At 45.7% G+C, this 16,805-nt stretch overlaps 1 protein-coding gene across 1 annotated transcript in view; it reads right to left on the minus strand.

Annotated features, from left to right (window-relative positions):
- Antxr1 (ANTXR cell adhesion molecule 1) overlaps nucleotides 1-16,805 on the minus strand; it is a 194,036-nt gene that overhangs the window by 129,867 nt on the left and 47,364 nt on the right. The window contains exons 4-8 of the mRNA XM_036182094.1: nucleotides 12,184-12,265; nucleotides 11,442-11,475; nucleotides 10,075-10,154; nucleotides 7,162-7,230; nucleotides 5,525-5,605 (exon numbers count right to left, since the gene is read on the minus strand). Of these exons, the coding sequence (XP_036037987.1) occupies nucleotides 5,525-5,605; nucleotides 7,162-7,230; nucleotides 10,075-10,154; nucleotides 11,442-11,475; nucleotides 12,184-12,265 (346 nt within the window). The remainder of the gene's footprint in view (nucleotides 1-5,524; nucleotides 5,606-7,161; nucleotides 7,231-10,074; nucleotides 10,155-11,441; nucleotides 11,476-12,183; nucleotides 12,266-16,805) is intronic.

The raw sequence follows: 16,805 nt of genomic DNA on the forward strand, positions 1-16,805 counted from the left end.
TGTCGTCTCTTGTCTCTTCTAGCTGCAGTATTGGAAGTGAGAGCAGGCGAAGGGCTGAGGGTATTCCGCTCAGCTGCAAAATGCCCATCTGTGGTTCAGTGTGGGTCTTCCATGGGTCACGAATGCCGTGCAGTCCTCTGGGCAGCTTTGTAATGGGTAAATATGTAAGGCCAGAAACAGGACAGATGGGCAGCCTCTGGGGCCCCACAGTTCAGCATCTGTGGAGGGAGGGGCTGCCTTATGGTAGGGAAGAGATCCAAGAGAGGCTCCCAGAATGGCTGCTACTGGGGTTCCGGGAGGGGAGAGCTCAGGCTGCAGGAGACACCCGGGGAGTCTCTAGCAAGAGACTCCACAGTGCCTTGGGGTTGAGACAGGAGCTGGATGGGGCCCCAAAAGGGAGGTGGTTCTGAAGATGAGAAATGAGCTGGCTTAAGGAAAGGGCTACTGCTGTGGAGATGCTTGCTCTGGAAAGAGGTTTTAGCTCCGTGAAGCAGGACATGGGGACTGCTGGGCTGCACCGTGGACTCTGACTGAGAGAAACCCTCAGTTCCCAGTGGGGGTTTGGAAGGCCTTTTGTCATGGTTTGCTAGGCTCCAGGCCAGATTTGGGGGGGGGGTGCTACATCTCTTCTGCCTTCCTATGAACAGAAGGGAGAAATCAGCACAGGATCTGGTTGCCATAAATAAAAATAAATTTAAATATACTTACGGGGCAGATGTCCCCAGTTCGCTGATCCTACAGATTCCCCAAGAGGAGGCCCCTGCCAACCTTTACTCAACACTGGTTTATTGTTAATCAAACACACACAGGCCGTACACGCTGACTCAAGTGCCTAGCAATAGGAAATCAGGCACACTCTTAAACATCTATTGGAGGGGAACCTCTGGGGTGCAGATGGCAAGGAACCAGTGGCTGGGCTCCAATTCCCATAACCAGACACTGCCCTCAATGACTGCAGTAAGTGGGGACAAGACAGCAAGGTAATTGGGCCAAGTGTCAGGAATCAAAGCTGCCAGCCCATTCCAGTGTTACCTGAATCCAGCCCCCACGCACCTTCTGGTGTCACTGCCCACAGAATTTCTGAAAAGGCAAACTAAGGCCCAGGAGCACGGTCAGATCATTGTATTACCGTTTCACTGGAAGTCAGGGATAAATTCAAGTGGTGCTCAGTGGAAATTCCTCAATGAACCACAATGAGAGAAGACAAAGGAGTGGGCTCTTCCTTTAAAATGACTTACTGTCATATTCTGAAATAGTCAGTGGGAATACTGCAAGGGTCCTGCGAGGGTGAGTCTTGCCTAGGTGTGAGGCTTCCCTTCCACCTGAATGGCCCCGTTCTGCAGTCTTCAGGACATGGGAATGTTATTACTTTGGGACTTTTAAACACATTGAATAGAAATAATAACTCATGTCTTCAGCCGTACCATCCAAATGTGCCTGACCTCAGAAGCTGACGCAGAGCTGTGTCTGTCTAAAACTCAACGGAAGAAATAATAGTTTCAGAGGAATGCCTGCCCGAAGGACCACAAAGTCTAATTGTCAAACTGTGCCCTTCTCATGAGCCACTGAACACCAGTTGACATTATGGAGGTACTTCTAGCCCAGTGGTAGAAGGCAAAGGACTCTCCACCCAAGCAGTGTGCTCTAAGATTGGGACACACGAATTCTGTTATCTTTGTGTAACCATGTGAGTTGTGTTGAGACATTTCCTGTATTTGGTCTTCAAAGTCTCCCTTTCTGAAATGGCGCTATTTCTGGCTCATACTGCTCAGCAGAGCTGTGGGATCATTCTCCTGAGTAGACACCAGCAGCATCTCCTGAACTGCCGCTCACTTGCTGATATGTATGGTCTTGGTAAATTTACCAAACCTTTCCAATCACACAACATCCAATTTATTGAATGGTTCCAGTGAGGGCTGAATGACCTGATTAGCTTGGTGACTGCACAGAGTGGTTTTTACTTTTACTTTCTTAAAGTCACAGAGAGAGGAAGAACTGTGTGTTCCCCTTGCCCATGAGCTTTGTAACCATGGGAATATTACCTGGGCATCAGCTTCCTCATCTGCAAATGGCAACCAAGTATGTTCTGTATGACAATGATAGGGTTTTAAAATGGAGTGATATTAAATGGGGAAAAGAGGCATTTGTTAAAGTATGTTTACTCCAACTGCTAACATCCTTCTGTCCCCTCTCTCCCACAGATGACAAAACAGATTCTGTAAATCTAGCAGGTAAGTACTTCTTGGAAGCTTGAAGGGTGTTGAAATGACCAAATCAGGCATCAGAGGACCTGGGGATAACTGTCCCCTGGGCAAAGAGCTCCTGGGCATCCAGTGTCTACTCTACTTCCCTAGATGGGGAAGGTGGGGCTTCTGGAGACACTGCTGGGTTCAAGTTCCCTGGCCCACTATATGAGCATCAGGTATGGCAGTTTATCCAATCTGCCTGTGGGTCCCTGGCCTGGACTGTAACTCAGGATAATAGATGATTCTCCAGAGAGCAGTTATAAAGGGCCCCTGGGAAGCTCAACAGCCAGTGACATCTCTTCTTCCTCATCCAGGCACAGACCTTGTCATCTGAGTAGTCGTTTCCCAGGGGATTGGGGTAAGATGCCACCATGACTTCCATTCCCCAGCCTTGGGAAATGGCTGCTCTACTCTCGGCCTCTGCACGTGGCTATCTTAGAGCAAGCATCACAGCCTTCAAGGCTGCCTGCTGCTTCATCTCATCTGCAAACCTTTACCTTACACGTCGCCGGTCATTCTACCAGGCACCATCTCAGGACCATGTGCTGGGGCTTGGCAGTTCCAAGCCTGCACTTCAAGGACAGCTGCATTTCACCTTTCCGGTTACCTTCTTAAAGGGGCCTGGATCACTGCCACCCACCTCACTATTCACCTGAGGCAATTCTTCATACCATTTGTTACAATTTAGCTTCATATATTATTAGTTTTTTATGGGTCTTTCCCATCAGTTTCCTGCCTTGTTGGGACAGGGACACTTTCTGCTTCATGTATAACTAAATGGTCAATATCTACAATAACAGGTTTCCAATCAGCATTTTCTTTTCTTTTTTGGGAGGGGACAATGCTCCAGGGCTTCACAATGCCAGGCTAGCTATTGTGAGCCACCTCTCTGACCTCTCAGTGAGCATTTGATTGATGAATCAGTATTAGCCCTTGTACCTTTATTTGGGGTTCAAAAATGCGGAAACCTTTGTGACCTGTTTGAGCCTTCAGAAGCTGCTCTGCAATCTTATTTTAGATAATTAAGTCCAGTCCTATTTTATTATAAGAAGATATCCAGCCGCAGGCTGGCAATGGGAATGAGCAGGAGTGGATGCCTTGGGTGGGGAAATGATGGCTTTTGTTTCTGATACTGGCAAAGGACCAGAACCCACCTCTTAAAAGCAGCCAGCCAGCTCTTAGGCCATGATTATTTCCGTCTGACTTGAGAAGGATGAGCCCTGCCATACTTGTCTCTTTCTCTGTCTAAGTAAACCAGTTAACAACAGCTATAAACATGGGTTTCCAGTCCTGGGAAGATCAAAACCAACGTAACCCCCAGATAAAAGCTCCTAAGAATGCCGCCATGCAGTTCAAGTTTGGAGACTGAGGTCTGCAATGGGGTCACTGTCTTGCTAGAACTTGTATCACACCCTGGAACTAGGGGCAGTTTTACAAACACCCTGGCTCACATTGAGTTCAGGTGAGCTGTTAATGCTGAAATATTCAAGGACATGACTGATTCACACAGAAGTACCAATTATTTGTGTAAGAATTGACTCTTGAAGGACCCTGGGCATGGGTCTTTCTCAAGGACTTCCTGAGAGCTTTAACAGGGAAAAGAATTCTGCCCTGTCCAGAAGCTGTCCTTGTGTGGGTCTCTGACTGGGCCACTGTCTCTGGTGTATCTGTGCTCCTATGTACATGCATGGGCAGAGAAGAGCTCAAAGACCCCAACACGAAGAACTGATGTGGCAATGGAGATGCTAATTACTGGGTTTGATCAGTGCACATTGTGTGTCTGTACTGAGACATCACATGCCTACAGTTGTGTGTCTGTACTGAGACATCACATGTCTACAGTTGTGTCTGTATTGTGACATCACATGTCTGTGGCCATCCCACATTGAGTGTGCCTGGTCTCCTGTGATCTCAGAAACAAAGCAGGACTTGATTAGAACTCAGAAAATAGATTGGGCCATCTTACCTTAGACCCCAGAAATGTACAATTATTTCATGCTAATTTAAACTAAAATAAAAACAAGTGTTTCAGTGACCCCACCCACTGCCTACAAGTGCAGTTAAAACCCTTTGAAGGTTTTGCAGATTTGGTTCAGGCCAATGTGCTGGCGTATCGTCCATCACCCTGGAAGTCAACCACAGTCAGCTCTGTTATTAACACCCCCTGGATATCTCCTCTCTTCTCCAGCCAGTGGGAAGGAGGTTGAAATCAAGCTGCTTCTCTTCTGTGTCACCCACCTCCTTAAGGGTTTTTTCAGCAATGCAGGTCAGCCCACCTTCTCATGAATCACCCCCTCCCACACAGCTCCCACAGCATCCAGCTCAGCCCGAATCCTGCTGCTAATGTCTCATAATATTAGGCTGCTCTTTGATGTGGTGCTTTAATTCTCGTCTTATAATACCAACTGTGCCACAGTGACCCCAGAAGTGTTTACACGCGTGTACAGAGTTGACAGGACAGTTAGAAAGAACTGGTTCTGCTTCTACCATGTGGGTTCTCTGGGGATTGAACTCAGGTAGTCAGGTTTGGCAGCGACCACCTTTACCTACTGAGGCATCCTGCTGGTCCATCCAGACATGCAGGAAAGCCCTCCTTTATGGATTAATAACTGGGTCGAACACCCTCCATTTTCCTAATTTTTTTTCTACTTTTTCAGTAGAGTAAATCTGCACATATTTAAGACAGGCATTTCCAGCCTGTTTTTTTTTTTTAAATAATTTTTTATAATTCCCCAAACTTCTGCTTATGGACATCAATGTTCTAAAAGCATTCCTGGTGCACAGGTTTTGGGATTCACCTTGGCTGACTGTAGTGGAGTATTTTGAGAATGATCTCAGAGCTGACTGGAACCTCAAGCAGAACTCTTACCTGATTTTTGCTTTGTAAGTATTTAATCTGTAATTTATGAGTTAGATTTTTTTTTTTAAAGGTGTTATGTCTCTGTGAGCAGTTATGTTCAGTCGTGGCTGGGTAGGCTGGGAATCAGCCCAGTGCAGACTCTGAGAGCAGAGGCTGCCTGTGGTTTGGCTTGTGACCAGGGCAGGGTCTTCTTCACCTCGTAGGATGGAGTTGGCACAAGAGAAAGAAAAGAAATGTATTTGAGAGGCTGCAGGCAGGTCTAGGACATAGTAGACAAAAAGATATGTGAAGGAATGTTCCCTCAAGGAGAGAAACAACAGAGCGTGCATGGCAGGGGAGGGAGGGCAGGGGGTTCAGGGGGAGAGAGAGAGATCATTCTTAACTGCAGATTGGCCTTTCAGAAGAAGCCTGTACTCACTGAGTGGATGATGCCTTGAAGAGCCTGGAACCCATCATTCACAGGAAACACATGGTCCTTACTGTCTGCAATCCGAGCCAGCTGAGGACAGACAGACACACAAACATGTACAGAGACGTGTCAGGCGTGGATGTGGGAGACTCAGGAAAGTTACTATTGTACTGCATGGGGTTGGGGTACCTATGTCAGAACCAGAGGAATCCGGAGCCTTTACCAGGCTCAGGGCCTCACTGACGGCCCTCGGCAGTAACTGGCTGACCAGGGACCCCCTGCAGCAGGCTGAGGGTGGCAGCAGCTCCAGCATTTTGTTTGAATATTTTCATTCTTGGGAACAGATTTAAGACTGCTCAGATGGATGAACACACGACTTGGGGGGGTGATGTATTTGTAGATTTGGGGGCCCCTGGCTTGTTTCCCATCCAAATATCTACTGGTAATTTTATCTAAATCAAACAGACTTGAATCCTCTCAAAGCAACTTCAGAACCAAATTCAGGCATTCTTGTAGCAGCAGGCTGGTGAAAGGGGCCTTTCACCCCAAATGCCACGAGGGACAGGCCTGTTGCTCTCTCTGCTTCATGAAGCTGGAGATGGAAGACAGGGAGCAGCTGACCAGGAACCCTCAACATTCACAGTTCTGGGACTGCCACAGAGGCCATGCCAGCATTAAAATAGTTTTTCATTGTTTTTACTGACTGCAAAAGTAACATACTCGTTAAAAAAAAAAAACTTAGGAAAAATATAAAAGTTAAAGTGAAAGAAAAACAAGGTCTGTTCATAACAGATCTCCACCTATGTATCTGTAGTTTGTTCTTAGTGGTCATTGGGTATGTATAGACTGTTGGGTGTGTATAGACTGTTGGGTGTGTATAGACTGTTGGGTGTGTATAGACTGTTGGGTGTGTATAGACTGTTGGGTGTGTATAGGCTGTTGGGTGTGTATAGACTGTTGGGTGTGTATAGGCTGTTGGGTGTGTATAGACTGTTGGGTGTGTATAGGCTGTTGGGTGTGTATAGACTGTTGGGTGTGTATAGACTGTTGTACTTTTTCAATGCAAACACGTGTGCATTTGTTCTAAAAGTGGGCAGGTACTGTTGTCACTGCTTTGCAATCCTATTTTATTCATTCAGTAACTTACTGAGAATACTGTGCCACTGTAACAAAAACAATAATGAGCCACATGGATGAGGTCTTATTTAGGGTGTTAGCAGGTTTCTACTTCTGGGCACACTTCTCCAACCATTCCTACATTTTTGTACTGAAAAATGCATTGCATTTTTAATAAGTAAAAAAAAAAAAACATCTGTCACTTAAAAAAGAAGATTGTACTTGTCAAATTAAAATTTTTTGAAAGTTTTCTAAATTAATTGAGACCTGTGTTGACACCTTGGTGACTTAATGTTACCTAGAAAGTTAAACAAAAGAAATGTGTCTTGGGTGGTCTGTGCTAAGACCCCTGAAACCTCAGAAGATAATGTCAAATTCTCCATACAGCTCAGTTTCTTCTTGCTTAGCTTCCCAGAGAAACATTCTTTTGAGGGGTATGTATTCCACAGATGCCCCTCCATGCTGAATGAACTTGTCCACCACTCCTGAGCTCAGCACATTTCCAAACAGGAGGAGATCCAGGTGCATACCTGAGTTTCATTGAAATCCTTCACACCAACACAGTAAACGATTGCACCAAGGTCTCGGGATCTATTAGCCTGTGTGAGGAGACAAAGAAGATTAAACAGAGATGGAGAAGCAAGTATCTGCCTCTTGATTCAAGACTGCTGTCAACCATGGAGTGTTTCCTGAGCACCTGCTCTGTGGCAGGTGACACAGTGAAGGAGCAGTCTAGATCCCAAGCTCTAGTGACCATCAGAGGCTCATGTAAAGTGTGTGGACCAGAGGGCAGTGGTTAGCTTAGGGGCACCCCCCCAAAGCAGACTTCAGTGACTTCATCTCTGGAAGGGTGTGGGAGGAAGGAGAATGACAGGGGCAGATAAACCAAGTGACACACCCAGAAAAAAATGTCCACCTTTGCTCTAAGTAGGATTTATTGGCATACTTTCTTTTGGGGTGAAATGACAACACAGTATGACAAAAGAATGTGGCCTTTGGCACCAGATATCCCTGGGTGGATGCTTGGCTTCACTCTGTAAAGTGTCTGGGGAATTAATTAACTGTGGTCATCTGTGCAGAGCTCACTGGTACTGTGACGCTCCTATACTCAGCATCTTTATGAACCAGATCTTTCTACTGCCACAGGGCAAAGTGGCTTGATGGTAGGTAAGTCCATATTTGAATGGGTAGCCAGGACCTTTTCTACACCGAGAAGGCAACACATTGAAAAATATCCAGGTTTTGACTTATTATATTCAGGTTATAACTTAATGTTACATTTGACTTATTAAAGGTGTTTTGATTTGCTTTGGTATTTGTTTTCCACATTTCCTGTGTTTCAGGATAGAACACAGGAACTCCTTGGCACATGGAGCAGGTGCTCAATAAATAACGAACAATAAGTACAAAGTGCCCAATATACGCATATTGATTTGAGCTGTAATTTCTCCCTTTATGAGAAGTCAAACCCACTTGTTTCCCACACTGACTTCTAGAAGGGACAGAACAGGTCTTTTCTTCTTTCCTGCTGCGTTCAGAATGCAATGAACCTAGAGACACAGCCATCACCTCATCTCCATCAACTCCAGGACTCCTCTCCTCTACATGGGCTTTCTGGGGAGTCATGGAGAAGGGAGGGTTCACGGTCTTTGTATCTTCTCTGGGAACGCTTTCTTCTGTTGGCATGAGGGCGCTGAGTGCTTTCCAAGTCTGCATGTGCCATACCTAAAATTGCTTCCAGCTAACGTCTACTTTAAGCCCCTCACACTCAGCATTCATTTTATTTCAATTCTTTCCTTATTAGGGCTTTTTACTTTATTTGACGGTTATTTGGTGCCTAAATAAGCCGCTTCACATTCCATCACATAGTGTTAAGTTTAGATACAGAAACGTATTACTCCCCAGATTCTCAGGGCCTTTGTCATGTTAGCTTGCATTTCCCATGCCAGGCATGTGCTCATGGGAGAAGCAAGAAAGGAAAGCATTTCATGCAAGAGCCCAGCAACTGTGCCTCGTCTCCTGTGTGTCTCTAGAGCATAGCCAAGTCCAAGCTCGGGATGAGCAAACACACTAATTCATACTTGTGGATGGAGTTCAATTTAAACTCAACAGTGGTCTAAAGACCCAGAGAATTGCAATGCTGCCATTTTTGTCTTCCAGCTTCTGCCCCACCCCCTTTGTGTCTTTTTCCTTCCTCGTGAATTTCTGTCTCGGCTTGAGCGAGCCTGTGTCTGTAATAAGACTTCAGTATATCTGTGGGCTCATCCTCCAGGACCTAAGCCACCTTCCAGTGACCGTACCTCTGAAGAAAAGTAACTTCCTCTCCAAACAGCCATCAACTGCCAGTGGCTCCTCAGCTAGGGGGTGAGGCCTTGGGAGTCCCTCCTCTTGGGGAATAATTTTTGAAAGCATAAAGGAATGAAAAGGAGGTTTGGAAAGATGGCTCACCAGTTGAGAGTGTGCAATGCTCTTCCAGAGGACCCCGATCTGATTCCCAACACCCACATCAGACAGCTCACAACCAGCTGGGACTCCAGCTCCAAGAGCATTCAATGTCTTTGGCTTCTGAGGGCACCCACACTCATGGTGGTTCACAATCATCCTTGTTCCAGGGGATCTGGCACCCTATTTGGATTTCCACAGGCACCAGGCACAAACATAGTGCATATACATACAAGCAGACAAAATACTCATACACAGAAAATAAATGTTCTTTAAAAGCCTTTTAAAGATACAGTAAAGACAAACCTTAGAAAAGGGAAGAGAAGGAGAAATGCAGGAGACCAGAAAGAGCGTTCCACCGCCTCTGCACAGAGGTTTTTGGTTTTGTTGTTGTTGTTGTTGCTTGTTCGTTTTGTTTGTTTTTCAAGACAGGGTTTCTTTGCGTAGCCCTGGCTGTCCAGGATCTCGCTCTGTAGACCAGGCTGGCCTCGAACTCACAGAGAACCGCCTGGCTCTGCTTCCCGAGTGCTGGGATTAAAGGCGTGCGCCACCGCCGCCTGGTTGGACTGAGAATCTTATGTACCTCAAGAAGCCCTTTCTTCTCTGTTGTTTTAGTAGGAAATATGAGGGAAAAGGGAAGAAAACTGCTACCAACACTTTCTGTTTAAAACTGATATGTGAGACACTCTTTAAGCTGCTAAAGTAATACAGTGCCTTTAACAAAGGCATAGTAGATTTTTTTTGAAAGGAGGAAAACATTTACCATGTGTGAGACATGAAAATTCACTTTAAAATGAATTATTATGATTATTTTTACATATGAACCACTCCCATTCAGGTTTTTACCAAGAACAACAATTGTTTTGCCTGAATACAGAGCGGGGTCAGGTCAGAGAAAGGCCCTGGTCTCCTTGCACGTGTCAGGTACACACTACATACTCTAGCTCTGAGCTGCATGCCCGGTTCCCTTTCCACACTGAGACACAGTGGCTGCCACTCACCTCCCTCTCTGAGTAGAAGAAGAGATCTTCATGCAGTTCTCCATCCGTCAGTGCGATGATGACGCTCGCTGTCCTGTATCCTGCTCAAAAACAGCAGAGACCCCCTCACTTGTCCTGTACCCCAGGACACCCCCACAGAGACCCCCTCACTTGTTCTGTACCCCAGGACACCCCCACAGAGACTCCCTCACTTGTTCTGTACCCCAGGACACCCCCACAGAGATCCCCTCACTTGTCCTGTACCTCAGGAAGCCCCCACAGAGACCGCCTCACATGTCCTGTACCCCAGACACCCCCACTCATGCCTGAGATTTTTTTTCTAAGTTCAATCACTGAAAATGAACTCGGTGAGACCCGCCAATCTTGTTTTGGGGTGTGGAAGTGACTCCAGCATGAGTTTTGTGGGGTCAGAGTTCTGGATTTCTCAGCTTCCTCTCAACGTATAGACCGACCTAGTGCCATGGCTGCTGAACCAGACAGTCCTGGCAAACAGCTCCAATGGCCAATGGTCATCAAGCCTGGGGCGAATTCCGCACTTGGACTGCATTGGTCCGTCTTGAATGCCATAGCTGACCACATACACCACACTTGGAAGACAGTTTGCCAAAACATAATGTTTATCAGAATTTACTAGCTGCCCAGAAGTGTTACAGCTGCTGGCAAAATGGTCTGGAATTCCTCCAGTGTTATTTAGATTTCCAGTAATAGCTCTTATAATTGATTTTGCTCGGCAAGTTGGGGCCTACCATATTTGTAGCGGCTTAATTACAATCAAACAGGAAGTGGTTATTAGGAGGAAAGTCCCCACAGTTATAGGGAATCTCATCAAAGAGACAAGTGTGACATACTGGAATGCTCTCCATGAGAGAGATGAATAGTAACCAGAGTATGATGGTTATTATATTTCTCTTTCTGAGGACTTTATTAAGCACACTTCATGCATTTATAGTTAAGTGAAGGGACATTTAAGTCACACTTGATCTAAATATCAGATTCAACCACAGAAGCTCAGAGAGAGACAAGATAATTAAATCTGACACAAAAATCCAAGACCTTACTAGTCCATCCAAGGATTTATTAATTTAATGACATCATCATGCAAAACTATTCATGTAAATTACAGACTGTAGCCATAATGGGATCTTAATTGTTTTTATATAATGTGTCCTGGCACAGCATGATAGAATTTGACTTGGTATAAAGCGACCTTTCTAGGCTCTCCTTCATATTCCTTCTTTGTGATAGAATGAATGTCCAGGGTTTATGGACCATATCACACATGCACTTTGAAGTGAAAAAAGTTTCTTTCAGAAGCAAACACGGAGAGATGAGACACTTCATAACGTGGCTTTACGTGACAATCTTACCTTGACTGTTTTCATAGTAAATCTGCTCACTGGCCTGAAAAACACACGGAGAAGTCATTAGACCATTAGCCACACAGCACCGCTTGCCAGTCAAATAGTAACCAGGATATGATGGTTATTAATTTCTCTTTCTGAGGATTCTATTAAGAATTCTTCATGCATTTATAGTTAAGTGAAGGGACATTTAAGTCACACTTGATCTAAACATCAGATTCAACCACAGAAGGAAGGTCTGAGGAGCCTGCTGCTCGCCTACAGCCAGGGCTGTCTCTGTTCTACATGTCACTTGCCCGAGTCTCACTCAAAATGCCAGTGCTGAGATTCAGGTAAAGTGATTCTCACGCTTGAGTCAGCTAACTGTTGACGTGGGTGGAGACCTTCTCAGAGTCTTGGAGAGATTTCCCTTAAAGCCAAAGGTACTGAAATTCCATCTCCGCCATTGCGGCTGCCAGCCATGAAGGACATTTTGGGAACTGAGGGAACTTGTGTGTGGCACAGTTCCTGAGTGACATCTAAGTACTGGCTAACAAACCCTTTGTGAGTATCAGTTAAGGAGGACAATGCGTTCCCTTAGTGCATTTGAAGATAGTTGTCAGTGGGCTTATGGGGGGAATCTGTGTTCTCTTATCACTGGGCATTATTAGTCCCCTTAACACACGCGCTTCATCTCACCAGCCATCTCTACGCTGATATGCCAACGTGATGCTTTATACTGGAGAGTTTAAAGCTGTCTAGAAATTACCCTTTCAAATCCTTCATGCATGTACGTGTCTCCCCCTGGCAGAACTTTCTGGAGCTCTTCTAGGCCTTGTCGGATCTGTTCCCTGAAACACAAAAGTATCTTGTTAGCCTCATGAGAGTATTTTCGCCCTGCTGGTGACAGTCATATGCACCAGTTTGCTTTCCATGTGCATGCTGTATTGCTCCACCAGCTCTCCAAACCCACCAGTGGGCAACTCTTTGCGTTACATTATCCACTCGGAGTCAGCCACAGCTAGAGCAGGATGAGTTAAGATTTCCACAATGTGAGGAACCTATCACAAGGGTCTCCACTTGCTTTTAAAATTTCCCTCTTTGGTAAAGTGGACAAAGCTTTCTTTCTACACTGGAAATGAACCTTAAAATGTTCCTGCTCCTAATGGGACACATAGCCACACGGGTAAAGACACAAATGGCTTACGTGAGCCAGAGAGTGATGAGCACCAAGAAACCAGGAGAAAGCAGGGAAAGGCCACCTTAGGGAAGAAGCTGGGAGGAATCCAAGCAAACGATGCCAAAGGAAACAGCACAGTCAGCTTCGAAAGTGAAAAAGCACATGGAATCCATACTTTGCATATAAGCAGGATCGATTGGTGGCTGACGCCTGTGTGCTGTTCCTTTGTGCTGTTCCTCTGTTTGGGCAAGGTGACAGTGTGGGGCAGGAAGAGGAAGTGGGACAGAGGATGGGGGAGAGCTGGAGTGTCATCTGGAGCCATGTGGACTCTTGCAGACTACTCTCTCTGGAGGGTAAGATGCCCACATTGATGTTCCTAGCTCTGCAGTAGCACTGTGCTATGCCGGAGAAAGAGCCTCCAAGTGGGAAGAGACTAACATTCCTGGGGAATGTGATACACCAAACCCATTTCAAAGATGCTGATTTTTGCCTCCTGATAACCTCTCAATGTGGGTGCTATTGTCCCTGTATCAAAGAGATAAAACTTGGAACTCGGAGCTCTCCACAGACAGGCTCTGCTGAGTACCGATGACATGATGTCCCCAGGCACTCAAGCCTTGTGATGGCTCTTCAATTCCACAGCTAAGGACACTGAATCTACAAACGCCCCAGGAACCTGTCCAAGGTCTCATAACAAGCCAGTGGCAGGGGTGAGACTGGATCCTAGAGGTCCTACTGTCAGCTGTGCTGACAAGTTTCTTGAAGGGCTGAGCCAATGAATGAAACACCACCTGTTTATCCCAGCAGCTGTTTGGGTCGAAATGCTAATGACAAACATTAATCCTGCATGAAAATTGGTGTGACAGAAGGTCTGGTTGGGGTTGGGGGCAGTGGATTGCCAGGCTGTTGGAACATTATAATGACACCCTGAAAGAGCCTGGCAAAGGTCCCCGCTGTTGCTGCTTTCAAGTGGACTACTCAGCACCATGTCTCTTAAACACTGGGAAAGGCGAAGACTCTTATCTGGCTGTCTCTTCAGAACCCAACGGTCCATGGTGGCCTCAAGAACTGGAGGCCTACCTGGGTCACTGCCTGACTCTTCAGCCAACTGTGCTGGTTTACCTCCCAAAATATCTGGAAACAGATCCACACTCAACCCAGACAGCAGCAGGGGCTGCACTGCCATCTGACCTTGCAAAGGCCTCTGGGATAGCACCTGCCCCTCAACCTCCACTTCCACTCACTCTGAGTGAGGCTGCCAGAGTCTTAAATGAAGATCAAATCATGCCATTCTTGCCTCTGCTCAAGACCCTCCCATAACAAGTCACTGCACATGAGGGACCTCCCTGTGGCTTTGAGATAGCTTCAGGGTGGCCACTGCCTCCCTGTCTAACCTCACCTCTCACTGCCTGCTCCCACTGCCCCAGCCTTAGCTGCACTGGTCTTCTTGGGCTCCTGGCTTTGAGAGACCCTCTGCATCAGCAACCCTAATAGCCCGACCCTTTCGTGGGCCAGGCCTGTTTGAGTCTGCTATGTCTTCTAGGTCTTGTGACTGGAACTGAACAGACTTCCAAGAGATTCTTGTGAAGTGGGTGAGGAACAGGCACCACCACTGTCTGTCATCCCAGGAAGACAGGAGCCTCACTTGGCCTTGTGGAGGAAGGCCAGGCTGAAGTAGTGACTGGCCCCAGGACGGGTCTGGGCCCTTGTGGATGGAAGCCATTCTGTGTGCTATAGTTCTTCCATCACCTCCAATATGTCAATAATACATACTTCAGTAAAAGAGATAAAGACAAGAATGGTATGCCCCACAAGGAGGTGCAGGGATGGGGCATGTACCAGTCACTCCTGGCAGAACTCTGTCCTGTGAATCGGCAGCTCATGAGTTCCCAGCAGCAGAGGTGGGGATGGGAATCGGAGTTTGCTCCTGAGCATTGAGAGATAGCAGCCCCAGGGGCCTTCAAAATAGCTAGGAGGAGGGGCAGCCTGGGGACGAAGACTATTCTCTGAAAATTAGATTGGGTGTTGAAATCTAAATAAAATCTAAATATACAATCCTAAAATACACAAACAGAAAATATCCTGGGAGTCTAAAGCAAAGTTGAGCCAAAAAAAAAAAAAAAAAAAAGCAATACTTGACCTCTAACTATACTATAGAGCCATAGGGACACTTACAGACACAGAGACCAGTAGAAAACAATAGAAGATTCATAAACAAACCCTCACAGCTACAGCCATCTGATTCTTGACTGTGTTAAAATAAATAAACAAGTAACAATAACAACAACAACAAAACCCATAGAATGGAAGGCAGAGAAATGCCTCACTGGTTAAGAGTTCAGAGTTTGGTTTCTTAGCACTAACATCAGGTAGCTCACAATAACCTATAACTTCAGCTCACAGGAATCTAATGTCCCATTCTAGGACATCTGCATTCATGTGCACACACCTCCCACATATATAATTAAAAAGAAAACAAATCTTAAATATACATTGGAGATAGGAGATAGCCTCTCTACAAATGATGTTTGGAAAATGGGTTATTCACATACAGAAGGATGTCATTTGATTCCTACCTCTTGCCTGGTACATAAATCAACCACAAATGACTTAATTGACTCACTGACTTAATTGTAATACCCCAAACTCTGAAATTACTAAAGGAAGAGGCAGAAACACTTCAGCATAAGCAAGACAGAGACCTTCTGAAATGGGCTTCAGCATCTCAGGAACTAATAATGAGAACTGGTTAATGAGGCTGTATCAAACTAAAAATCTTCACAGCAAAGGAGACAACCGAACAAAGAGAAAGCCTGAGTGGAGAAGAGATTAATATCTAGAATCTGTAAAGAACAACAATAGCAAAACACCAAAGAACAAATAATTCAATCAACAAACAGGCAAATGATCTTTACAAATGAAGAAATACAGAAGACCAAGACATACAAAAAAAAAAAAAAATGTCCAACACCCCCAGCCACTGGGAAAATACAAATGACATTATATTGAGATTCCATCTCACCACAGCTAGAATGGTTATTTCCCAAGAAAATCACCAATGCCAGTGAGGATGTGGGGAAAGAGGAGCCATTCTCCACCGCAGTGGGACTTTAACTACTGAAGCCACCATGGAAATCAGTACAAGTTCCCCCCAAACCTGAAAAGAACTGCCAATGACAGAGCTATCCCACTCCTGGGTAACACCTGAAGGAATCCAGTCAGCCTGCAACAGGGACACATGCACAGCCACGTATATGGCTACCCCATTCATGATATCCAGGAAAGAGAACCAGTCCAGATGTCCACCAAGAGATGGATGTGCATAGAAGATGCAGTACATGTATGCAAATACGCTAAGAACAGCTATCATGACCAAGAAAATGGACAGAAACAGAGATTATAATGGTAAGTGAAATAAGCTAGGTTCAGAAAGATGAATATTGCATGTGTTCACTACTATGTGGAAGCCGGAGGAGAAAAAAGTTGGACACAGTACATGGGGGTGGGGGTGTTAGGGCTGTGGAAGGGGTAAAGGGGGTAGGAAGATCAGAGAGCACAATAGAAGGGACGTAGGGCTAAGGTGTGTTACATGCAAGTAAGAAAATGTCCTGACGAAACTCGTTACTTTAAACTTAAAATTAAACGTGATCTTGTTCTTTGGTCATGGACTAGTAAAGCCTGGAATATTCTTGGTAGCACTAAAACTGGAATATTATGTTAACAGCGAGCTTTAAAAAGAAAGCTTAAAAAATAGCATGTTGGGGCTGTGGAGAAGGTTCCTTGGCTTTGCCATGTTTCTCTTCTGCCAAATAAAGTATGGGAACGGGAGAATTGTTCTTCTAAGCCCATTTCATTTCCTTTACAACGATTTTCCTGAGCTAAAGATCTCCTCATCCTCATCCTCATCCTCTCTCTCTCTCTGTCTCTCTCTCTCTGTCTCTCCCCGCCCCTTCCCTTTGTCTCTAGCAGCTTTTTAACTGGTCACCTGTTTTGTCACCTACCTCACTGCTGGTACCCGTCTCTAAGTACCCACAACATCTAGAAATCTGAAAAGAGACAGTGGCCTGGGAATGGAGGGCCTGTTCCGACAGTGGGAAAGCTGGCACTGAGGGGCCGAGTCCTTATGTCTTCTGGGAAACCTAAGGAGTAGGGAGCCAGGCCTTTATAGGATGATGAGCTCTCTGGAAGTTCAATTATCAGTGCAACATTAA

This window comes from Onychomys torridus, chromosome 3 (genome assembly GCF_903995425.1).
Source record: "Onychomys torridus chromosome 3, mOncTor1.1, whole genome shotgun sequence".
NCBI lineage: Eukaryota > Metazoa > Chordata > Mammalia > Rodentia > Cricetidae > Onychomys > Onychomys torridus.